The 26,925-nt window shown below is 39.2% G+C and overlaps 1 protein-coding gene across 7 annotated transcripts in view; it reads right to left on the bottom strand.

Moving 5' to 3' along the window:
• Positions 1-26,925, bottom strand: part of FIG4 (FIG4 phosphoinositide 5-phosphatase) — a 131,859-nt gene that overhangs the window by 34,372 nt on the left and 70,562 nt on the right. For 4 of the 7 annotated variants that reach the window (XM_030316134.2, XM_030316139.1, XM_030316137.1 and 1 more), the window contains 6 exons: positions 20,241-20,299; positions 18,887-19,034; positions 15,763-15,846; positions 13,828-14,023; positions 11,466-11,548; positions 6,995-7,081 (listed from right to left, as the gene is read on the bottom strand). In XM_030316134.2, coding sequence (XP_030171994.1) covers positions 6,995-7,081; positions 11,466-11,548; positions 13,828-14,023; positions 15,763-15,846; positions 18,887-19,034; positions 20,241-20,299 — 657 coding nt within the window. Of the gene's footprint in view, positions 1-628; positions 2,234-6,994; positions 7,082-11,465; positions 11,549-13,827; positions 14,024-15,762; positions 15,847-18,886; positions 19,035-20,240; positions 20,300-26,925 lie in introns of those variants that run through there. The other 3 variants (XM_030316136.1, XM_030316135.1, XM_030316140.1) reach the window with 3 other exon arrangements.

Genomic DNA, 26,925 nt, shown 5'->3' with positions numbered 1-26,925 from the left:
TGGTCTTGAGCCTCTGCCCAAAGCCTTCTTTGTCTTCTTCAGCCAAATAACTCCATCTTTCCCTTAGAATTTAGCCTGAGAATAAAGCCTGCCCAAGAATCTCTGTCTGATTTGGGTTCTCCTCAAACCCCAAAAGTCTCCTCTGCTGTCATCTTCATAGCACCTCCCTAACACCTAGAATCACCAACCCACAGGTCAATGCAAACCCTCAGAGGCAGGGACTATAACCCATTCAACTATGTACCACAAACATCAAACCGGCACATGGTGAGCACGCATTAAATATCTGTCCATTTACTGCCTTTGATACCCTATGAATAAGGTCCGTATACCTTACCTTACACAAGAGCTATGTTCCTGATACTGACAACAAAACCCATGTTAAGGGGGTACTTAAGACTTCATGTGAACCTGTGAAAGCCCCCATAAGTGGGAGTTACCAAAATAAAACAGGTAATATGCACAATTAAAAAATACATAAGGGTGGCCTGGGTGGCTCAGTCGGTTAAGTGTCCAAGCGTCCAACTTTTGACTTCACTTCACATCATGATCTCACTTTGTGAATTTGAGCCCCACGCAGGGCTCTGCACTGACCTTGCACTGCCTGCTTCAGAGTCTTTGTCTCCTTCTCTCTCTGCCCCTCCCCCACTTGCTGTCTCTCAAAAATAAACATTTAAAAAATATATAGTAAAGGCATTTTGATACCTTAAGTTAATAACTCAAGTACTTACAATTAAATTTACATTTATTATTCTTTATATGCTAGAAACCTTCCAGGATAGCCTTCTCTGAAAGTTTCAACAAATTCACCTTGCTCCATTAAGTTCATCTTAACATAGTATACAGACGCTATTGTAGGTAATATTCCAATAAAGAGGCATTCATTTTATCTAAATATGTAATGGCTCTTCCGTTCTTTCAGCTTTGGCTTCTTGCCACTTCCTTCCCTTACATGCCCATCCCAGCTCTCGATTCATTTTAAGTAACGAGAGTATATTTTTCAAGGCCTGCATTTATTTTACCTATGATGGATATACCACAGAATACTCTCTCATCTCTTCCTGACTCTTCTGTCTTGCTGACCTCTCTTTTCTGTTTCTAATTATTCCCAAGAGAAATCACTCAAACACACTTTCATTCAATCAACAAACATTTATTAAATACCTACATGCCAGGAACTGAGCTAAATTTTTTAAGTCATGTGGTTCTAGAAAAGGTGCATTCATATAAATCCAACCTGTGACTGTTACCTACAATAAGAAATGCACTTTGCACAGCAAACCAATATATATAGCTTATTTATGCAGAGAAATAAAATGCCACTAAACAAGACAACTATACTTTTCACCATGCACTGGAACTCTCTTTTGGTTTCAGCTTGGTTTTATTTTATTTCGCTGTGTGGGGGCCCACTCAATTAACTTCATGGCTCACTAATGAGTCAAGAATTAATAGTTTGATATGAGGGAAATACATAAGGGAAACTTCTGTTTTGGAGAGATTACTGTATTACAAAGAAAAAACAATTAAAAATACTCAGGAGGGATGGAGAGAGGATGGTGAGGGAGAGAAGAAGGTAAAGTAAAAAGAAACAGAAGGGGAAGGAGTGAACAGAAAGGGGTGATCTGGAAATAGAAAAGGTAAAAAAGGAAAAGCCAAAGAGGGTAAAGAAAAAGAAGAGAACGAAAGAGGAAAAAAGACTGTCGTGGTAATTTCTGGGGTGAGGAAGAGGTCACAGACTAGTTTCCTTGGGCTGAGGAGTGTTGTCATTTCTCATCTCTTGCCTGTGGAGGGAATTAGCTGATTAACCATTGATCACTGCCTCCTAACTGCGCTAAATCCTTAAACCTTTAGAGACTGTACTACGGGTGTTTAGGAAAGATAACAAGAGTTACCCGTGAAGGTAGAAATACTTACTAGCCTGCAGCACAGAGACCAGAGCACTGTCTGCAGAGGACTAGATGAAATCAGTGCGGGGGGACCCCAGAGAGTGACTCGTACATAGGGAACACAGCATTGAAAACGAGTCACGAAAAGAAAACAAAGCTGAATTAATCATGGCCACTGTGTCATGTTCATCTCATCAGTGGGAAAATGTGATGAGATGAAAGTACCCTGTGATTTGTGAAGCCCTTTCCCTAATAGAAACCCTTACCTGTGGGCATTCACCATCAGGTCAGTAAATGCTTCTTATTATGACGTGGACTTAGGGAATAAATTCAACCTGATGGTTCTGAAAGAGTAAACACACTTATTTACCTTATATTTCATTTCAGCCTATCCTGTGTTGGAAGAAACGTAAGTTAGGCAGCATTTATCTAAACTCTATGTCTTAAATTTTGAACAATTTCTTAGAGGTAATTTCTAAACGAGTGAGACATCTTCCTGGAATAGGTAGGCCACAGAATAGCAGGCACTAATAATATGTGTGTTCATGTTCCTTTTAACCTACACTGATTGGCATTTGTTGCTTGGTTAAAAACTCCCAGAGAACTGGTAGGAGTGTAAAACGAGAACAGGTTGGTCTTGCATGAATACAGTGAATCACCGCAGGGCCACACAACACCTCCCCCCTGCCCTGGCACAGCCAGTCCTTCCACTCGGGTCTTTTCACTCTGCATTTGGTCCCGGGTGCAAGGGGAAACAGGATAGAGGGGGAAAAAAGCTGAAAATCTCATGTGCTTAACTTTTTTCTTCTATCAGAAGGGAACAAAGAAGTACAAGAGGACAAAGGGCTTATGAGCAGGAAAGAGAATAGTGGAAAAACTAAAGAATGTTCAAGGATGTGGGGTGAAAGGAGCCACTGGGAGTGTGGCTGAAAACCAGGGAGATGGTGGTGAGGTGGTTTATGGGCAGGGATGCTCAGGGGGCCTCATACAGATTCTGGCAGAAATGGGAGGGAATGGGAACGAGATTCAGTACATTTCAACAAATATTTACTGAGCACACAATTTAACAAAGTATTCTGGGCGCAACAGGGGACGCGAAGATGGGCTTTCCTCTAGAAAGTTAGAACCTAGTAGGGCAGCGGTCATCGTGAACAGCAGCAATGGCTGTTCCTATGGTGGCTAAATGACCTCCATGCCATAATGTAAGTCAAGCAAAGTATGCTTGTCCAAGAAGCATGTCTGCATTAGGGACAATATGCTGGGTACTGGGAAAGAATAAAGGTATATTATTTTAAATATTATATTTAAATATTAAAACAAAATTCAAGATTAACAGAGCAGAGACATTATGTCTGCATACAGAGATGTCTATAAACCCAGATGATGTCAGAAGATCAAAGTGAGGGCTGTCCACACTAATTACTCAGTATTCCTACCACAGTGGTTATAAAAGCAGCTGGTAACAGTAGGCATTTATAGCTTAGAGATGGGGAGTCAGCCTGTCTGGGTTCGAATCCTGCCTGGTTCTTCCCCTTGCTAGCTGTTAGACCTTGAGCAAGTTACATAACTTCTCTGTGCTTCAGTTTCCCCATCTGTAAAATGAAGATGATAGAAAGATCTACTTCATAGGATTACTGTGAGAACTGAGCTAATTCAGGTAAAGGTGCATAGAACAATGCCCATCACATGCTGAGTGTCAGTAAATGTTGGCTCATGTCACTTCCCCCTAGTCACCACCCATACACTCAAGGAGTGGTAGGAGTTGAAACGAAATACACTCAAACGAAATACAGCTTTGAGTATTGGGCTAACAGTGTAGAACACTGACCAGTTTGGATTTAATATCTACTTCTAAGAAATGTGCCCAGAACCTTGGGTGAAAGTGTCCAGCTCCTCCACCCAAATTTCTGCACCTCTGTTTCAGGGGCTCCTGCTATACTGGCTCCTTGCCAGTTGTTTACTGTCAGTAATTCTTCTATTTGGTGTTGTATTTACCTCACATTTCACAAGGGAATACTGGTTTGCCTCAAGATTTGAAGAAAAAGTGGTAAGACTGCAAATTATCTGAAGATGTATATAAACTTAAAATTATTACTGTTTTAAAATATACTAGAACCTAAAACAAGGTAAGAATTTCAATAATCTCATATAAATCTAATTGCTCTTGGTTTGGCATAGCTTTAGAACTCTAAAAATGAATAGTTGACATTTTAAGAACCTAGTTAGAGAATTTCAATTTACAGCAGGCACCCATGGACACACACAAAGACACGTACACTCCCAAACAACAACCCTCTTGGGCAGTTGCCATGACAACACAAGGCAGAACCTATCAGGCTCTCTGTTATCCTGTTGAAGGTACTGTGCAAAAAGACACTCGTGTTAGATTCTTCACTAATTAAGTGGAAAAGGTCAAAAAACAAAACAAAACTCTAGATCCACAAGGTTTTCATATGGGCTATGACTCAGACAAACAAATACTAAATATTTTCAGAAAAGCATTTAAAAGTAATAACTGCAAGACCAACTGAGATACAATATTGAAGAAAAAACACAAAATACTTTTATTTTGAAAGCTATATTCATCTTTTTCTCCCAAATTGTGCCATATCATTAATGGAACAATCAATTTGTATAATAAATTTCATTAACAGAGTCTATTCTTTTACTAACACATTTAAACACTTTCCTTTTTGGGCCACATCTACACCAATTCATTTGGGAGCCCAAACTTCCTTAAGCTAATTAGACTTAAGAAAGAAAAACAGTCTCTAAATTAATAGGGGTTTATATGTTTTTTTTTTCTTTTTTAAAAGAGGGAAAAAAAAGAAAAAAAAATAGTGACAAGGGAGAGAAGGAAGGGATAAGTAGCCCTTGATAAGGATGTGATAAACACTGTGTCATTCCCTCCCCTTCTCTGATTAGCTATCTCTGCCTCCTCTGGAGTTTTCTCTCTGTCTCAGCTGTTAGATCCCCTCAAGACTCGATAGAAGACCTTTTCTCACTCTATTCTCTCTTTTTTTTGTCAGCTTATTTTATTTTTGCATACATTACTTTTTTTATATTAAATATAATTTATTGTCAAGTTGGTTTCCATACAACACCCAGTGCTCATCCCAACAGGTGCCTTCCTCAATGCCCATCACCCACTTTCCCCTCTCCCCCACTCCCCATCAACCCTCAGTTTTTTCTCAGTATTTAAGAGTTTCTTATGGTGGATAAAGAAGATGTGGTTTATATACACAATGGAATACTACTTCGCAATGAGAAAGAATGAAATCTGGCCGTTTGCAGCAATGTGGCTGGTACTGGAGGGTATTATGCTAAGTGAAATAAATCAGGCAGAGAAAGACAGATACCGTATGTTTTCACTCATATGTAGATCCTGAGAAACTTAACAGAAGACCATGGGGAAGGGGAAGGGGAGAAAAAAGTTACACAGAGGGAGGGAGACAAACCATAAGAGACTCTATTCTCTTTTCCTAGGTGGCCTCATCCATAGCCACTGGCTTTAATTATCACCCATATGCATGTACATCCCCAGAAGGAAATGACCATCACCATTTACATCCCCAGAAGTTCCAGATCAGTTGACCCAACTGCCTCCTAAACATGGCCACTCTGATGCTACTTTAAATGCAAACTGGATTCTCCTATAGCACTCCTTAGCTAGTAAATGAAAGCTCTGAATGATTCTAACATAGGTGTAGTCAATACCTAGCTGCTAAATGAATAAATGTATCAAGCAAGCAAGCAAGCAAACCTGTTATACAAACCAAAAAATCTAAGGGCCATTCTGGATAAGGCCATCTTTCTCTCCCTCCATGACAAGTTAGTATCCATGTCTCATTTCACCTCCTAAACATTCCCCAAATCTATTCCATTTCCCAAGTCTTCCCAGCCACCAGTCTTTGCCCGAAATTATTATAACAGCCTCTTAACTATCAATCAAGAACGTGCAGATGCAGTACACAGAGAAGTTAGGCAATCAGTATGTATCAAATAATTTATTAAACAAACTGATAAAGTTGCTCTAGGAAAAGGGAACAGAACATTTGCTAAATGTCAACTGTATGTCAGACACTAATCTAGACACCTCACATATACTACGTCATTTAATATCCACAGTGACTCATTTTCTAGAAGAAACTCAACTGAGCAGATGGCTTTAGGAGCCTCTCCTGGTCATAACCTTTGCTTTGTTTGGTCCCAACAAGCAGACGATAATGATGAACATGAAGATGGTCACAACTTACTGAGAACTTTTTACCAGATATTGTTCTCGGTACGTTGAATGCATTATTGTGTTTAAGCCTACCACTCTCCTACAGAGTATTACCATCCCATTTTGCAGATGAGGAAACTGAGCCACACAAACTTAATCAAGGTGAAAACAAAAAAAAACAAAAAAAACAAGAAGAAGTAACAGAGCTGTGATCCAGGATGTGAACCTGATTCTGTTTAAGAATTTACTAAACACCTGTTTAACTTACAGCAAAGTTATTAGAACCAGTGGGGATATTGAGCAGAAATGACAAACCCATCACTGCTCCTGAGGAGCCTGTCTTCAGGGGCGGCGCTATTTTGTCATCCGACCTCTACCCACTGGAGAGCAGAGTTTATGGAGGGAAGCTTCCACCAACTCCAATCCCACCTCCAAAGGGTACACTTCAAGTCAAAGCTGTCAGTCTCTTCCCCATGCCCACAGCTACCCAGTTTTCCCTGGGTAACACGCCAGGAGGAGATGCTTTAGTGCTTATAGTGGTAAGACTGAATAGTTTCTTAAAAAGTCTTTTAAAAAAGTACTATGGGGGCGACTGGGTGGCGCAGTCGGTTAAAGCGTCCGACTTCAGCCAGGTCACGATCTCGCGGTCCGGGAGTTCGAGCCCCGCGTCAGGCTCTGGGCTGATGGCTCAGAGCCTGGAGCCTGTTTCCGATTCTGTGTCTCCCTCTCTCTCTGCCCCTCCCCCGTTCATGCTCTGTCTCTCTCTGTCCCAAAAATAAATAAACGTTGAAAAAAAAATTTAAAAAAAAATAAATAAATAAAAAAGTACTATGAATGGCATGAATACAAAGATTCTCTAAAGGTCTAATCTAGTACTTACAGTTTTATAACTCCATCTGGGCACCTGGAACAGAGTTGCTGGCTGCTCTTGTCTTGTTTATGTTGACTCTGACCCAGCTGAACAAATCTACAAATTACAATGGATAAAAAGTAAGCTAAAGAAGGAACTATTTGCAATAAATTCAGTAGATTACACAAAATGGTATGAGCTTTCAAATGACAGTAGTATGCTTATTTCAGAAAAGCACACACGAGTGCCCTATGTAGCATAAGACTGTAATTACAAATGGGTACCTGATTTTACAGTGGGTTTGTTACAAATGAAGGAAGAAGAATTCTGTGTCCCAATTTACTTAAATGTGTTCTTGAAGCCAGGAAGATGATCTTTCAGGGCCTCACTTACCTAAGGGTGACTGCAGCAGGAAGCTGGGAACACAAGGGGAGGTATTTGCAGTGAGACAAATGACAAGGGAAGAGCAGGATCAGGCCAGGGATCCATCTCCCAAAGCAGGGACACTTGAAAACCTAGCATGTGGATTCTGTTTCCACAGGACCACAAGAATCCCCAAGTGTACTCCAGCCCCTCTTAAGATACTTTGAACTGTGAAGGAGGGGACTGAGGAGACCACCTGCTCAGCCTCACTGCCACACCACCCCTCCTTAGAGGAGACTGGAACAGCACTAATCCAGGCTTGAAGCTAAGAGTCACAGGGAAGTGCCCCCAGCCAGCTCCATAGGATAGGAGGCTACCTAGCAATGGGCCAATGGGCTGATGGGTCAAGGACCACCTACTATTTCTCAAGTGCACACCTGTCCTAGTGTGGTCTGTGCTACATGCCTTCATGTTCCCCTCAGGGATATGGCTTGTAGTTTTGTTCTAATGTTAGGGCATTAAAGGTTAGGGCACATGATGAAAGGGCTTCCCACTTTTCTACTGTTTAAAACATTTTCTTTTAGGGCCCCTGGGTGGCACAGTGGGTTGAGTGTCTGACTCTTTATTTCGGCTCAGGTCATGATTTCAGGATCGTGGGATCAAGCCCTGAATCGGGCTCCACACTGAGCATAGAGCCTGCTTGAGATTCTCTCTCTCTCCCTCTGCCCCTCTTCCCTGCTTGCACTCTCTCAAAAAAAATATATATCATATAAATTTTTTTCTGATTATTGATACTTTTACAATTAAATTTTTATTAGCTTTTTTTGAAGGTCAAGAAAAGTACTGCAGAACTAACAATTACTAACTAAATCATTACATGCTACTGGAAAACTTTTAAATAACTTACTTTTATCTTCAGCAAGTAAAGATTTTTGATTCATTTTGGGGGAAGAATGTCACATGATACCTGTTATTTGTACAGAACTTTAACCTTACCTAACCATGTACACAATCACTGTCAGAATTTGTTTTTAAAAAGATTTGGCTCCCTCAAAACATAAGAGACTCTTAAAAACTGAGAACAAACTGAGGGTTGATGGGGGGTGGGAGGGAGGGGAAAGTGGGTGATGGGCATTGAGGAGGGCACCTGTTGGGATGAGCACTGGGTGTTGTATGGAAACCAGTTTGACAATAAATTTCATAATAAGAAACAAACAAAAAAACCCAACACAAAACAAAAACAAAAACAAAAACAAAAACAAAAACAAAAACAAAAACAAAAACAAAGAAAAGATTTGGCACGGGCCTGAGGCTTGGGGAGGCAAGCAGAAAACTTCCAGGCCTGGTTAAGATAACACACCAAAGATATCAGAAAGCTGAGGGCAAAGGAAGGCATAGAGAACAGGGCTAAGCAATTATAACAAAACTATAAAACCAAGAAATCTTCAGGAGTTTGAAGGTGGTTGAGACCAAACGTAGGAAAAACAGGCGGGAGAGCAGGAAGCTAGAAGACAGGCTGTTGGCTCCAGTTCCAGCTGCCTCCCTCCCTTCCCCACACTGTTCTGTGGTTGCCCAGATGGGAGCTGTGACAGGCAGGCCAGGCCAGAGCACTGTCTTTACATGCACAGTCTCTGATGGATACTAGCCCACTGGTTGCAGAACTGCAGTGGGAGAAGGCAGAACTTTTTTAGGCCAATTTAGGCTAGAACTACATGGGCTCTCGCCCTGCGCTTGAAGCTCTGCCATCTGGATCAGAGGAGGCATTAACAGACCCCAGAGCCCCTGACAGAAAGAATGAAATCTTGCCATTTGCAACATTGTGGATGGAAATAGAGTGTATTATGTTTAGCGAAATAAGTCCATCAGAGGAAGATAAATATCATATGATTTCACTCATGTGGAATTTAAGAAACAAAACAGATGAACATAGGGGAAGGGAAGGAAAAATAAGATAAAACAGAGAGGGAGGCAAGCCATAAGAGACTCTTAAATACAGAGAACAAACTTATGGTTGCTGGAGGGGAGGGGAGTGGAGGGATGGGCTAAATGGGCAATGGGCATTAAGGAGGGCACTTGCTGGGATGAGCACTGGGTATTATATGTAAGTGATAAATCACTATATTCTATTTCTGAAAATAATAATAATAATAATAATAATAATAATAATAATAATAGAGACACCCAAAGCCTGGCTGGGGCAAAAAGTTCCTGAACATCCTTGGCCACCACCCCCCAGATACTGATGGAGGGAGGCTTCCTCTACCATAGCAATGCCCACAACAGACAGAGATGGAAGATGCCCATGCCCCCTGTAGGGGCAGTCTGCCCACGGTCAAGGGTTACTCACACAGAGGGGAAGAGATGACCAGACCTCTGTTTCTCCCCTTCCCCCTAAGTCTACATCATAAGCAGGGGCAGCTGATATTATCAAGAAAATAAAGAGGGCTACACAGTCTAAAATCACAGATACCCACAAAGCACAGGGAAGGTCTCCTGAATAAGTCATTGAGTGGCACTTTCCATGCTGTTAGCCTCTAAAGAGGGATAATAATATCTTCTCAGCCTACTACAGAGTTGTCTAAAGAACAATAAAACACTGCAAAGTGTTACACAAATCAAAGGAGGAGATGTTGTTCTTCAGGATATCAAACACAGAATCTTATTCCAGGACATGGATTCCTTCCTCCCCTGCAGTAATCCTTTCCCTATGGGCCTACCCTTGTGCCCTTCTTAGACTGTTTCCCAGGAATACTATGGCTGAACAGGGCTGTATCTCACTCCCAGAGAAAGGAGGACGAAAAGTGGGCTTCAGAGGCAGTCTGCGCTACAAAGGCTCCAAGCAAAAGTCACACCTGAAGCATGAGACACTTTCTTTTTTGCTCAATTAACGTGAGCCATAAGTTCAGTCCCTGACACTCATACTGTCTGCAGTAAGCGAAGTCATATTATGCAGTCACGAACCCCAGATAATTCATTCTTCCAGACCATGTTGCTTATAAAGGCTCACTTCATATGCTGGAGTTCATCTATGTTGTAGGAACAGCTGTGATGGATAAGGGACTGTTCACCTGTGTGTCCAGGGCTGAGAAGAGTGTGGCTGAATTCTGAATGGCTAAGTTGGCTTCTGTCAAGATAGTAATGCAGAGTCGTACCAGTGCTTTTGTAGTTAAGAAATGCTGTGCATTCTTATGTTTTACGTATTATGTAGCTGATCTTACTGGTTTATATTTTATATTTTACATATTATATAGCCAACCTTACTAGTTTGAAGTAAAAAGCTGTCAGTTTCCAGTTTGATGGATTCGGCAAATGAAATACTCTCCTTAAAAAAGAATGGAAAGCTGGGGTGCCTGTGTAGCTTAGTCAGTTAAGCGTCTGACTCTTGATTTCAGTTCAGGTCATGATCTCAGGGTTTGTGATGACTCTTTCAGCTTAGTCTGCCTAAAAAAGGTCTAGAACATTCTGACTTGACACCCTTGTATCACCACTTCCTTCTTCCTCCTCAGCCACCACTCCCACCAGCACTCTAGAGCTAACGCAAATGCAAGATCCACAATCGTCAATATCCTAGGTTCATTTTCTAAGAAGGACCTGATCTTGGGACTTTGCTAATGCAAGAATAGAGAAATGTATGTGCACTTCAGCTTGCAGCTTATATATGGGCAGTGAAAATGCATGGACACGTCGTAAATTTTTATCATTTAGGGCACTGAGAGTCTCAGGCAGTAGTAGGTCCTTTAACTCCAAATAGAAACCAGTGTTTCAGAATTTGACCTCTTAAACACTACATTGCAAGTGGAATTCATTTCCTTCTGTATTACCAATTTCACTTTTTTTTAATGTTTATTTATTTGTTTTTGAGAGAGAGAGAGAGACAGAGAGACAGAGTGTGAGTCAGGGAGGGGAAGAGAGCGAGGGAGGCACAGAATCTGAAGCAGGCTCCAGGCTCCGAGCCATCAGCACACAGCCTGATGCAGAACTCGAACTCATGAACTGCGAGATAGTGACCTGAGCTGAAGTCAGACGCTCAACTGACTGAGCCACCCACCAATTTCATTTATTAGAAGTTAGACTAGATATAAGTTATTGTAATAATACATTCGCATATTTTCTTAATTTCTACATGAAAGTAGTTTACCTTGAATAAATGGAGAGATCTTCTTCTGAGAGACCATCTGAGAGGTTAATTCCATATACTTCTTTCATGGGCTGGACCACATTCTGGGGTTAAAAATGACAAGGAACAAGGCAGAATTTTTAGACATCTAGCATAATAATTATTTCCAAAGGTAAAGAAAATGAACCTGTGAGATTTTCCACAAAAGTAATCACAGTATTTCTTCAATCTATTCATTAAACTTCTCAGTTAATTGTTTTTTAAAAATCTGATTTCAGTTCACTAAAAATAACTTTGTTTTAGGGTCAAAAGCTATTAAATAATTACTAGTTTCTTTGGTATAATGCAGGAATTAGAAAACTTTTTCTGCAAAGGGCCAGATGGTAAATATTTTAGGTTCTTTGTGTCATGGCACTCTGCTGCAACTACCCAATTCTGCTGCACAGTACAAAGGCCGCCAGACACAACATGCAAACAAACACACGTGGCTGGGTTCTAATCAAACTTTATTCACAAAAACAGGCAGTGCACTGGATTTTGACAGTTGGCTGTAGTTTGCCAACTCCCGGAATAATGAATTCAGTTCTTATCACACTTTATTTGCTGTATCTATCTCTACGACTTTTGGCTATTTTTGGAAATTGCATGTCCCTAAAGCTAGATTTGGTTCTTTTGTAGTTTATTTTCCCTTATGTTCCCTTGTATTGGTAATGTCAACTTGAGCAGGTGAATTTCCCACTAGGGCTAGGCAAAGATTGTGAGGCTCAGGTCCAAACCCTACATTCCAGCAATGTGCTGAGTGAGGAAATGAATGGACCTCAAGTGGATGTGCTGCTCAAAATGAGACCGGATTCTCTTAAAAAATTCCGAAGTGATAAGAAATTTGCTATTATACATGGGAGTAAAAATACCTATTTCACAATGAAACCATTTCAATAACATCTATGCTAAATGTATTCATCCCTTAATTACCAAAATGTGAGACCTGAACACATAAAACTCCTAAAAGAAAACACAGGCAGTAATCTCTTAGGCATCAGCCTTAGCAACATATTTATGGATAGGTCCCCTCAGACAAGAGAAACAAAAGCAGAAATAGACTATTGGGACTCCACCAAAATAAAAACCTTTTGCACAGCAAAGGAAACCATCAACAAAATGAAAAGGCAACTTGCTGAATAAGAGAAGATATATCCAACAACAGGTTAATATCCAAAATATGTAAAGAACATCTACAACACCCAAAAAACAAACGAGTCAATTAAAAGATGAGCAGAGGACCTTAATAGACATTCTTCTAAAGAAGACATCCAGATGGCCAACAGACACATGAAAAGATGCTCAACGTCACTCATCACTCAGCATCAGGGAAATGCATACCTAAACCATAATATCACCTCACACCAGTCAGAATGGCTAGTAACAAAAAGACAAGAAATAACAAGTGTTGGTGAGGATGTGGAGAAAAGGGAACCATCATACCCTGCTGGTGGGAATGTAAATTGTACAGTATGGAGTTCCTCAAAAAATCAAAAATAGAAATGCCATATGATACAGTAATTCCACTACTGAATATTTACCTAATAAAAACCCCAAAACAATTCAAATTCAAAAGATATATATGCACTCCTATGTTTACTGCAGTATTATTTACAATAGCCAAGACAGGAAGCAACCTAAGTGTCCATCCATAGATATATGGATATGAAAGATGTAGTATGTATATGTATGTATGTATACACACACACACACACACACACACACACACACACACACACACACAGTGGAATATCAGAATGAGATTTCTGGCATTTTCAACAACATGGATGGATTTCAAGGGTATTACACAAAGTGAAATATGTCAGACAGAGAAAGAGAAATAACATATGATTTCACTTATATGTGGAATCTAACAAACAAGTAAACAGAAACAGACTCATAAATACAGAAAACAAACTGGAGCTTGCCAGAGGAGAAAGTGTAGGGGCATGAGTAATAGAAATACATGAGAAATAGTAAAGGAGATTAAGGGATACAAACTTCCAGTTATAAAACAAATAACTCACAGAGATGAAAAGTACAGCACAGGGAATACAGTCAATAATATTGTCGTATGGTTACAGATGGTGACTACACTTACCATGGTGAACACTGCATAATGTGCAGAATTGTGAAATCATTATATTGTATACCTAAAGTTAATAAACATTGTATGTCAACTATACTTCAATAATATTCATCTCTGGAAGTGCCTCAAACACCACATATTAGAATGGTGTGCATGTGGCCTTTTCTGACTCTAAGTCTTTTAACAGAAAGTAGAATTTTAGAGATCATTCTCTAGAGCCTAATGCCGGACCACACAAGCTCATCTCTTGCACACCTCAGTCACTTTGGTACTGTCTCCCGTGTCGGTCATCTTCACTGGAGTGGAGCGCTGAGACACAGAGCCCTCTTCTTCCCGGTCGGTCCCAGAGTCATCCTCAGAGCTGCTGGACACAGCCTCCTCGCTGGGGGGTGGCGGGGCACTGGCTGCTGTTTTCCGCTGTAACACAGCTTCTTCTCTATTGCTTTTGTTCCTTTAAAAAGATGAATATTGACATAAAGCATCTTTAAATCGATCCTTTGACACTCACTATGCATGACTGTCCAAAATCCTAGTGCTAGAGAAGCACAAGAAAATGGCTGTGAAAAATCAGTTTTTGGATTCAAGTTGTGATTAAGAGAAAACCTTAGCATTTTACCACGTACATGTACTGACCTTCTATGAAGTTAAGCCCTGTTATAAATTCAGAAAATAAACCAGTAAGTGGGTGTAAACCAGTGCAGAAAAGTCTTCTCACCACTTGGTTACTGTGCCTTCCTTTGGTAACTGAAACCAACACTTTCAAAATTTGTGGTACAGTAATAGAAAACCATAAGTTTGGGATATTAGTAATGTTATCTGTAACCTGTAAAAGCTTCAAGAAAAGGTCAATAGCCAAATCCATGTAAATTTCCTTCCCTTATATGATTTTTATCAATCATAGCACCAGCCGATGATTTGTACCATAGTAATAAGCAACTGATGAACACAAACCAAATTTTAGTCTTTGTATTGTTAGTAAATAACTATATTTGCTAGACATTCCTTCTAATAGTAGGGAGTAGATGGAAAAAAACCCCCAAAAAACTCAGAATTATGAAAGCATTTACTTTCAGTTCCAAACATGAGAGTGGTAAGAATACTATTTTTTTTAACTCAGATAATATTTTATTGTAATATTTTTGGCTCTAATGAAAAATACTTAATATTTCACTCTTCAAAAAATACTCTACAAAAGACTTAAAATATCGTAATATTTGGAAATGTTTTAGGAAAAGAAAAGGAAATACTATCTGACCATGGGTTACATGTTATAGAAAATAAACTAGTTTCTGACCTTCTGCCAAGTAAAAATTAAAAGTCAATGGTATTTCTGTGCTATGCAGTAATGTAGCTGGTCATTTACGTATTTGTTCTAGGAACTTCTTGAATCCTGACTCCTGAGGACATTTCTTTTAAATTCCTTAGTTTCTAGTCTAAGGCTTAGCATACAGCAATTTAAGACCACATATTTTAGCCACAGAAATGGTGTATCAGGAAGTAGTAATATATATCCCACTGCATAAACCACACGTAGCTAAAATCCAACCAGGATCCCATTCACACTCCCAAATACAATTAGGACTCAGTATCTACAGTCTGGCCAGGGTTTCTGGTCAGAGTCTAGAAAAAATCTTATCACTGGGGTTATTCAGGTCAGCGGCAGTAGTAACAGATTCTTATGCTAGAACACATCACATTTCACTCCAGTTTCTAAGCATGAAGATGTAAATAAATAGTCTTCCCCAGAACAATGGTACAGTAATACACAGAATATGTATTAATTTCTCTACCTGAACATATTTGCTTTAATGGTTCCTTGGGATGCCAACAAAAATACAAGAAAACGAATAGAAATTTTTACCTAAGTATTTTATGTCGTGGGAAACAGAGGACACTGAGTTATTTATAGGACATAACACATAATATCTGTTACCTGTGCCTATGCCACCTGTGATATTCCTAATTTAAAATAATAAAATGCACCATGTTGCTGAAACTCCTACAAATTCTTTCAATGTTGAATTCTTTAGTAATCCCAGTGCTATGAATAAACTACCTGTAGAGATGCAATAAATGGAATGTGCTCCAAACGATGTGACTTGAAGTTATTCTTTTTGGTGTAAATTATACTGCAAGTGCCATATTATTTTACATAAATCTTTAAAATTTCATTCTATATGCAAATCTTACCCCAATACTGATTTTCCTGTTTCATCTGGTTTACGCACTGTAAATGGACTTGGATCAATGCCAACGGTCTTAGGCATAAAGTCACTGGAGAGAGGGGAAAGAAATTCCATATGAATCACTGTCCATCCTGGTTTCCATTCAATTCACATTCTTACACTATTCCTTCTTAGCCCTCAGAGCTACATATATTCTGAGCCAAATGTTCAGGGGAGCTCAGGTGATCAAAAGGCCATAAAATCCCATGAATTAATGGCACCAGGTAACTTCAATGTTATCAGTCTTCACTGTGAATTTTCTTCATGATTATGGGACCCAATGGTTTTGAATTTAAGATTTTTCTCTACTGGAACAGAGTTGATATCTAAATTACTGCTAAGGTGTATACACTTTGTTTATACATCACAATTACTTTTGAGGTAAAATTAAACTCATAAAAACCCATGGCAAAACACTAAGCCACTCAGTTTTATGGACAATGTTTTTATTACACTATCCCACCTAGGGATGCCGACATAATGTTCAAAACCACAGCAGTATCCATTCAAGTATCAGCATCTACCTCATTAGGCTGGGGTTAATTCATTAAAACACTATTGGAACACTTGAAATAGAAACTTTTTGTTCACCACATCCTAAGATAAGCTGAAGCTACTCTGGCACTGTGCAAGGCCTACCTCACCATTACTGCTGAAACCAGACCAAACTCCTCAGAGAAGCCAAAAAGGCAAGAGGTGCATGATTCATGCTGATGAGACTTAGGGCTCCAGCAAGGATTCTGCTCCAAGTGCAGCCATTACATTTTTGGAAGGAAAACAAAATAATATTGAATTTGACCCAAAATGCCTATTTGACAGTTTGTAAATATTGTTTTAAATACATAAGTGGTTTAGGGGCACCTGGGTGGCTCAGTCAGTTAAGCACCTGACTCTGGATTTCGGCTCAGGTCATGATCTCATGCTTCATGAGATTGAGGTCCGTGTCGGACTCTGCACTTATAGAACGGAGCCTGCTTGCGATTCTCTCTCTCTATCTCTCTGTCTCCCTCTCTTTCTCCCTCCCTGGCTCATGTGTGTGCAGGTACAGACGCACACACTCTCTCTCTCAAAATAAATCAATAAACATTTGAAAAAAAAAGTAAGTGGTTTAGGGCCACCTGGGTGGCTCAGTCAGTTAAGTGTCCAACTGTTGATCTCGGCTCCAATCATGATCTCACAGTCGTGAGACTGAGTCCCACGCCGGGCTCTGCACTGACAGTGTGGAGCCAGCTTGGGATTCTCTCTCTCCCTCTCTCTCTGCCCCCCCTCCCCCGAGTGCTCTCTCTCTCTCTCTCAATAAATAAACATTTTTTTAAAAATTGTAAGTGGTTTAATTTTTCTTTATTTTTGAACATATATAGTCGATCCTCATTATTTGTGGACTCCTTATTTGAGAATTTGCTTGCTCACTAAAGTTTATTCATAACCCCAAAACCAATACTCAGAGCTTTTGTGATCACTTGTGGACATGTGCATGCACAGAACAGTGGAAAATTAGAGTAACCCAATGCTCACGTTCCCAGCTGATGGAGAACAAGGCGGCACTCTGCCTTGTTTATAGCTGTCATGCTATAAACAAGTGTCCTTTTTACAGTCTATGTACTGCCATGTTTTGCACCTTTTTGTGCTGTTTGGTGGTGACCTTGTTGTCTCAAATGACCCCAAGCATAGTGCTGAAGCTCTCTAGTGTTTCTAAGCACAAGAAAGCTGTGTGTTGGAAAGAAAATACGTGTGTTGGAGAAGCTTTGTTCAGGTAGGAGTTATAGTGCTCTTTGCTGTGAGTTCAATGTTAATGAATCAACAATATATCTTACGTAAGGCATCTTTAAACAGAAACATACAACATGGTTATGTATTGACTGGTTAATGAAAATGTTGTGACCAGAGGCTTGCCAGGAACCTAAACCTGAATTGCAATGGTTCAGTATTCTCTAATTCAGTTATTACAGGAACTTTATAGAACATAACTCATGCAAGTAAATAATCAACTATACAATATATACACATATGCATAACATCATTCATCCTTTGCTGAGTTGAAATATTCTGGAAATAACAATGACCTCACAGTTAAAACTTCTAAACTTTTAATAAGTTTCACTCAAAATCAACCAAGTAAATATTCTCAACTTTCCATCTGAAACTAAAGCAAAATATGGAGTGGTTTCTAGGAAACAAAACCACAGGATATGTTTCTACATGTACATTAAGTATAGGCATACATATATCACATTGGAAGAAAATGTAAAATACACAAATGTAAACTTTATTATAAAAAATGATAATCAAGAAGTTATTTGCTTTGCCTAATTTTCTTACTCTAGTCCTATCACTTTTCTAAAGATCCCACAAAACTCTAACAGAGACACAGAAAAATGAAGTATATTCAAAAGTGACATACCAAGATGAAGAGTCTGAAAACAATGTCATGTGAATTATGAAAAGAATGAAGGATATTTACCCTAAAAAAATTAATACTGCTTCTTCAAATATCTGGAGGGCTGTCATACAGAAGAGGAACTAGACTTGTCCTATTCCTAATAAGAATAATAAAATAATGATAGCCACCATTTATTAGTCACCCACCTAGGTTGGTCACTCCATTAAGGCATTTGGCATGTATGTGTATATATGTGTGTGATACGCATGCCCCTATCTACATAAAAGAAGAAGCTGAGACTCAGATAAGTTGGATAATTTTCTCAAGGTCACACAGGTAGGCAGTGGCTGATCTACAATTCACACCCTTGCTTTTCTAGTACCAAAGACTATGCTTTATTCTACTAATTTATGCTGGCTCTCAGTTTCTGTTCAATTTTAAAAAGTGAGTTTACTCCAAATGACAAACTAAGACCAATGGGAGGCAGATTTCAACCTACTAAAGGGAAGAAATTAACTCCAGTTATCTAACACTAGAAGGGACTATCTCCTAAAGTAGTGGGCTACTCATCACAGGGGGTATTCAGAGGCTGTACAATCCCTGCTAGCAGCCTTGCAGAATGGGCTTATGACAAAGCAAGGCTTATCTATATAAACTAGGAAAACTAAAGTTCCCAAATCTTTACAGTATCAGAGCACTCACAACATACCGTGCTGAACTTGTCATAGCCAAGCAAAAGGTATCATCAAAACTACTCAGTTCGTATGGTCGAAAGAACTCGTTGTGGATGTCAATCTCTTCTTCATATTTGTGGAATTTCTTCACTATCAACTTCTTTAAGTTCGCGGCACAGATAACTAAGAGAGATATGCCTGTTACTCTTAAAGTCTTTAGATTACATCTAGCCAACAAGGTTCAGCTCCGGCTTCTAGCACTCAGACACTTGACAAAGAGATGAGCTATGTGCACAGAATATACAGTGCAGAGCCGAGTGTAATAAGCTCCAAGGGGGCAGGAAGGCCTCTGGAAGTCAGGGTGGGAGCAGGGAGTTATTTCAGAAATCAAACAACTCAGCTCTTTGAATTTTGTTTTGCTTTGAAATAAATACCCTCTGCCTTCTAGATATAAATTGTGCAGCTATTTCACTAAATTTTCCTTCATATTTATACTTCAAATCTTGTTTAAGGCCAAGGTTAGACTGCTATAGTTCTTTCCTTTCTTCTGGAACAACAAATCTTCTTAGCAATAGGAATTATGATTTTTCCCAGAATTTCAAGGTTACAAATACTTTTTAAAAATTAATTAATAATTTATTAAAAGCTAAAAATCATTTGCAATCTTCTTAGTTCATGGCCTTTACCATCAAAGTTGGAATGCCTAACCATGACTAGATGGAATCATCAACTGGCATGTTCCAGACTGGCAGTCAGTCTTACCTACTGCCTTTTCACAACTGAGAAATCTGGCTTGTTCAAGGTCAGAGGAATCAGTAACAGAATGAGGGCTACACTCTATTTAAAACTGGGAAATTATTTCAATTTGGAAACATCATTTGAATGTATTGTACATTTGAGGTTATTCATTTAATAAAAAAAATTTCTTGCCTTTCTGACAAATATACAAAATGAAATTTAAACTTTAGTGACTAAAATGTAATTTTATATACATATCTGTATATTTTTTCACTGTTTAAACACAGGAAAAGTTTTTATTTTTCCTTATGAATGGGTCTTTACCTCCTTCCCATTACCCCCAAATATTTAGAAACATAATAAGTACTAGTTTAAAATGGTAAACTAATATATTATATCCATTAAACATTTAAGGAACATACTTAACAACTGTAAAACACAATAAAAGAAATATAACACAATCCCTGGAAGTCATCTAAGATGTTAACAATCCCCTATAATAACAGCAACATAAAACTGAGTAGTCATTAATTTCTTTTTAATGAAATATTATATGCAAATAATGTAATGCTTCAAGTTCATTTAGAAATATTTCCAGAATACGTTGGTATAAAAACTATATAAAAACTAAAAGAGAAACAGTGTACCTACCTTCATCATAAGGCAGCGGTAAATGTTTTATTACCTCTGGTGTCCACCAGTAAGTGTAACTATAAAATTAAAAAAAAAAATTAAAGAATAAGGTGAACCAATTGTAAATACTGGTTTTCTACAATTCATTGGATAAAAGGGGTTGAAGGTCTATAGTAAGATGCTGCCTCCTACTTTTAGTTTTTTTTTTTTTTTTTTTTTTTTTTTTTAAAACATGTTTGTAAAGCTTGGGGCATAGTAGGTCTCCAACATGGCTACTACTTTCCCAAACTTCTTATTTCAGCTATGTCATTGATGTACAAAAATTCCATGAACACATCTGAGAGTCAAGTGCTCTGATGTTACTTAACTACTGTTAGCTAAAAAAGATTTGGGTATACCAAGCCAGACTCTCGGAGCTGCTGTTTACTTCTCCCCAGATTGTTGCCTGCATTATTCTGCAAGCCAGCGAGCAGCAGGACCTTGACCCAAGTTCTACAGCCAAGACTCTTACACATGGTTATCTGAGAATTAGATTACTTCTTCCACTCTGCTCTGCATGTATGGGTCTGTGTATAGTTAATTGCAATAGTTAACCAAAATCATGAAGTGAATGGACAGTCCTGAAGAACAAGTTCCCTTAGAAAACAGTATAGGCCCTGTTAATCTTTAACTATAAATATTCACTACTTGATTACAGAGGCCAGTTCGAGGAAGGTAGGGAATTTCAATCATCTGGATTTCTGCCAGAAGACTCATCTACTGTGAGCAGAGAATCTGAAAACAACAACAACAACAAAACCCTGAACTGCCCTCTCTCTGAACATTGGATATGTTCTGATAATCAAATTCTGATAAATTGGGTCTTCAGGGGGAAAATGCTATATCAAAGTTCATGAGCACTAGGAAGGAGAGTAATGTGAAACAGTATATCAAAATATATTAAAAACACAGATTTTCAAAACATTTATTAAAAAAAAAGCCTATGACCAAAAATGCTAAAAAGATAATTTTAAATAAATGAAAGCTTTCTAAAAATAAAATGCTGACATTATAATCTTGAATAATCCCAATTATGAAGAATAGGGGTATTTAAATGAAATAGGCAACAGAGAGAACTTTCCTAGAGATGGCAAGCAGAATATATAACCAAGGATAATGGGAAAAAGGAACATAATGCCTAATGAACTGGGTGGGGGGGGTGCAGAAAGTGAGATGATAACAGGAAAGGCTCTTCAAGTTTTGCTTGAGACTGAAGTTATGCTTTAGAATAGTGCTTCTCGGAGCGCCTGGGTGGCGCAGTCGGTTAAGCATCCGACTTCAGCCAGGTCACGATCTCGCGGTCCGGGAGTTCGAGCCCCGCGTCGGGCTCTGGGCTGACGGCTCGGAGCCTGGAGCCTGTTTCCGACTCTGTGTCTCCCTCTCTCTCTGCCCCTCCCCCGTTCATGCTCTGTCTCTCTCTGTCCCAAAAATAAATAAACGTTGAAAAAAAAAATTTAGAATAGTGCTTCTCAAAATTCAGAGCATACAAAAACAGACACACAGACCAATGGAATAGAAAAGAGAACCCAGAACTGGACCCACAAATACAAGACCAACTAATCTTTGACAAAGCAGGAAAGAGTATCCAGTGGAAAACAGACAATCTCTCTAGCAAATAGGACTGGGAGAACTGGACAGCAACATGCAGAAGAATGAAACTAGACCACTTTCTTACACCATACACAAAAATAAACTCAAAATGGATGAAGGGACCTGAATGTGAGACAGGAAATCACCAAAATTCTACGGGAGAAACCAGGCAACAATTTCTCTGACCTCAGTCGCAGCAATTTCTTACTTGACACATCTCCAAAGGCAAGAGAATTAAAAGCAAAAATGAAGTATTGGGATCTCATCAAGATAAAAAGCTTCTGTACTGCAAAGGAGACAATCAACAAAACTAAAAGGCAACCAATGGAATGGGAAGAGATATTTGCAAATGACATATCAGATAAAGGGCTAGTATCCAAAATCTATAAAGAACTCACCAAACTCCACACCCGAAAAACAAATAATCCAGTGACGAAATGGGCAGAAGACATGAATAGATACTTTTCTAAAGAAGACATCCAGATGGCCAACAGACAGACGAAAAGATGCTCAATGTCAATCCTCATCAGGGAAATACAAATCAAAGCCACAATGAGATACCACCTCACACCAGTCAGAGTGGCTAAAATGAACAAATCAGGAGACTACAGATACTGGCGAGAATGTGGAGAAACAGGAACCCTCTTGCACTGTGGGAATGCGAACTGGTGCAGCTCCTCAGGAAAACAGTGTGGAGATTCCTCAAAAACTTAAAAATAGAACTACCCTATGACCCAGCAATAGCACTGCTAGGAATTTACCGAGGGGATACAGGAGTGCTGATGCACAGGGGCACATGTATTCCAATGTTTATAGCAGCGCTTTCAACAATAGCCAAATTATGGAAAGAGCCTACATGTCCATCAATTGATGAATGGATAAAGAAGATGTAGTTTATATATACAATGGAATACTACTTGGCAATGAGAAAGAACGGAATCCTGCCATTTGCAGCAACGTGGATGGAACTGGAGGGTATTATGCTAAGTGAAATAAGCCAGGCAGAGAAAGACAGATACCATATGTTTTCACTCATATGCAGATCCTGAGAAACTTAACAGAAGACCATGGGGGAGTGGAAGGGGAAAAAAAAAAGTTACAGAGAGGGAGGGAGGCGAACCATAACAGACTCTTAAATACAGAGAACAAACTGAGGGTTCATGGGGGGTGGGCAAAGAGGAGAAAGTGGATGATGGGCATTGAGGAGGGCACTTGTTGGGATGAGCACTGGGTGTTGTATGGAAGCCAATTTGATAATAAATTATATTAAAAAAAACAAAAATAAAAAGCAAAAAAAAATCAGTGCACACACGAACACTTAAGGAGATTCTGTTAAAAGACACATTCTGATTCAGTAGGCAGTGCCTGAGATTCTGCATTGATGACAAGTTCCCAGTGATTCCAGAGGGGGTGGTCCTCAGGCTGCTTTTTGAACAGCAAGGTTTTTGAACATGAAAAGAACAAAAAAGAATTATGCCGGCTGCTTGCAGATAATTCACATTTATTTTCAACATTTAGTAAGCACCTGTGTCAAACACCATTCTGTGTCTTGGAAATGCCACGTTGAAAATAATGACAGAGAAAAGTAAAGCTACTTAATTCCAGCATTGTTTCTATCTTCAACAGACATGGTAAGTTTCATGCTGGGAAGAGAAAAACGAGAGAAGAGAGAAGCATGTATAGCCCAAGAGACGGAAGGAAGCAGTGGAGCATCTCTTAAGAGCATTCAAGTGTCCTGGTCTATAGATGGGATCAATAATCTTTTCAAGAAGAGTGAAGAACGGAACTTATACTAAAAATGAGCAAATGTAGTCTTGATGCTCAAAAGTGAGAGGGTAATAGATTACAAAAACTATACATCAAAGAATGTGATGTCAATTTCAGCAAGATAACAGAATCAAGTATTAAACAGAGATGTGAATAACCTAAAAGGATAAAAGGATAACTTCTATGACTCCACATCCAAACCACACCAATCTAATCTCATTTACTTTTCTTTTCTCATAGGAGAAACAGATTATCAGATCAGAAGAATGAGAAAGCATGGATTAATTAAGGTGTGTGTGTGCACACGCATGCATGCACATGCATGTGTACACAGGTGTAAATTCCATTTTGTAATCACTTAATCTTCACAGAGGAGGAAAATAAAGAAGGTATCAGCTAGTATATAAGAAATTGCCTAAAGAATGATGCTCACAATTAGCTTATCTAAGATAAAGCAGTAAACATTATAAAGAATATGTTTAAACTCAGAACATACCACGTGGAGGAAAAGAATTAAGAGACAGTCCTGTTTTAGCAACTTGAAACAGGCCATGGATTTTTTTCTGAGTATTATTAAACTGTAATTCCCTAAGCAAGATAAAAGTAACTTAATACTTTTGAAAAGTATTTTGGATTTTGAAAAGTCCAGCTCCTCTAGGTAGGTCTCAGCACAGAAGCCCATGAGAAACACCTGCCCCAGGGAAGAAGAGCTGACACAAATGGAAGATGAGAGCATCTGAGAGGACTCAGCCCAGGACAAGGAGGATCTCTGTTACCTCCACCTCCAAGTACATTTACTCAGAGGAAGAGTCCTGCAGCAAGGTAGAACCTGCTTTGGGACCAGGGATCAGAAGACAGGAGACTGCAAGTTGGTGCCACTTCTTCCTTTGCATAAAATACCTAATATGCCAGTTGCTCTGCTCTTTTTCAGTCCCTAGAATTGGGTACTCAATTCCACAGGCTCACATAGGAAGGTGAGGGGGACTAAAAAAAGACTCTTTTTTAATTCCCCTAGCTAACTTAGGAGCTCTCTGAATTAATATACCTATATGGACTTCAGCAAAGCAATCAATCTTTGTGAACAAGATAGAGAAATGTGGGCAGGAGGACAGTACAGTTAAATGATGACAACAGATTAAGTTACAGTCATTTAAATAAGTCCTACCAAAATCAGGTTAAGGTAGAAGGAGTTGTCTGGTGGTGCCCCATACAGCTCTGCCATCTACCTTATTCTACTCAATATTTTTCATCAAGTATTTTTATCAGGATCAAGATGGCCAGCTGATTAAATCTGAAGAAGCTACAAAGCTACAGGTAATACTTAATAAAAAGGATACACGTTTAACCCCCCTTTTTGGAAGCAGGCAAAGCACAGAAGACCAAGAATGCTCAAATGAGCATACAAGAATGGTACAGATAAGGCACGGTATCAGGACATGTTAAAGACACTTGGGAGTTCTAACAGACAGGAAGCTCAGAGAATCAACATTATGATGGCATTGCTGAAAACAGCTAATGCAATCTTAGACTTGATAATAAACAGAGTATCCAAGACAAGAGAAGCAATGGCTCCAATGGTCCCACAATATTTGGCACAAATCAGATCAAACTCTGACCATTACTGAACCCAGGTTTGGGTACCACAATTTAAAAAGAATATCGGGGCGCCTGGGTGGCTCAGTCGGTTGAGCGTCCGACTTCGGCTCAGGTCATGATCTCACGGTCTGTGAGTTTGAGCCCTGCGTCGGGCTCTGTGCTGACAGCTCAGAGCCTGGAGCCTGTTTCAGATTCTGTGTCTCCCTCTCTCTCCGCCCCTCTCCTGCTCATACTCTGTCTCTCTCTGCCTCAAAAATAAATAAAACATTAAAAAAAAAATAAAAAGAAAAAGAATATTGATGTTGACTGGAATCCATAAGAGGAGAGCATTCTGAATCCCAAAGAGGCTTAAAACCCAGTATGTGAGGAACAGCGGAAGACAATGGGGTTATTTAACCTGGAGAAGAAGAGATATTGAGATGGTGTGAACTCAGGTTTTTAAAAGACTATAAAGTGGATAAAGAAATCGTGTTCTTAAGGTTTCAGGGGGCTGAACTAGATTAGTATGTAAAGTTACAGAGAAGCAGATCTCAGCGTGATAGGAGAAAAAATTGTGAACTGTCTGAAAAGAACTGCCCCCTCAACCAGACACATCCCAGATAACAAACCAGGACTAGTCAAGCACAGGCCAGATGACCTCTCCTGGGACAACACCAAGGGAGCTCACTTATCAGACAGTGACTAGAGCCCGGCAATCTCTCAACTCTGAGTCAATGAAGTGATTAATGTTTAATATCTAAAAACATCTTGGTGACATGATAAACACTGATTCAATAAATAACATCTTAGATGATATATCTCCTATTAACCTAATGCAGAACAAAGCTTCATTTAGTGGTTGTAGGCAGATCAATGAAAGTGAGCCCTTTGAATAACAGAAGTAGTTACCTCAAGAGAACCTGATTTGGATGAACTCTAGTCAGAGCTAGGTTTATTTTCCCTTCCCTTATCATTCAATAAAAATATATCAGAATAATTCATTGGTAAACACAGTGTAAAATATAGGATAGTCACCAAGTTTGGAAAAACAAGCAAATACATATAAAGTGTTTATTGATATTATATTATCATAAGTGATAAAATATTATTATCTAAGTTTCCAGATTTTATGGTCATCCTGTATGATTTTTAGTAAATGTTACAACTAGGGAATGTAATCTCCTTTAAAGAACAGTAACAGCACTAACACCTATTTGATTTATGTGCTAAGCATTTATATTACTTCATCTGATGCTCAGAAACATGTACAAGTTAGGACAGTGCTATTATCTCTATTTCACTCATAATGGCAATGGAGTCTTAGACCGGTTATGTAACTTGCCCACAATCACAGGTTTTAACTGGAGGCCATCTCTCCAGAGCCTGACAGCTTCAGAATCGTGTTTATTCTGTGTCAGACCTAGTACCAAAGAGTTCTCACACATCGAACCCTCAGAATGACCCTGTGAGTTGTGCATGGTCACCTCCATTTGACAGATGAGCAGAAAGGGTTTCCAGAGTTTAAGGAAGAGGTCTAAGGTCGCACATTTGCAGAAATTCTAAATCGGCCCCACCCGACCCTGAAGTCCACACTCTCACCCAGTTGACTGCTTCCGGCTAAACTGTTCCTTTTATCTGAGAGTTATGATACTGACTTAACTGTCACCAAAATAACCAGTATAGGTGGGTGACAACAGAAAGTCCAAAATAAAACAGTGAAATTTACCTTACA

Source organism: Lynx canadensis, chromosome B2, assembly GCF_007474595.2.
Source record: "Lynx canadensis isolate LIC74 chromosome B2, mLynCan4.pri.v2, whole genome shotgun sequence".
NCBI classification, from domain to species: domain Eukaryota; kingdom Metazoa; phylum Chordata; class Mammalia; order Carnivora; family Felidae; genus Lynx; species Lynx canadensis.
Note: the sequence above shows the minus strand (reverse complement) of the source record. Positions and strands in the feature narration are given on the sequence as shown.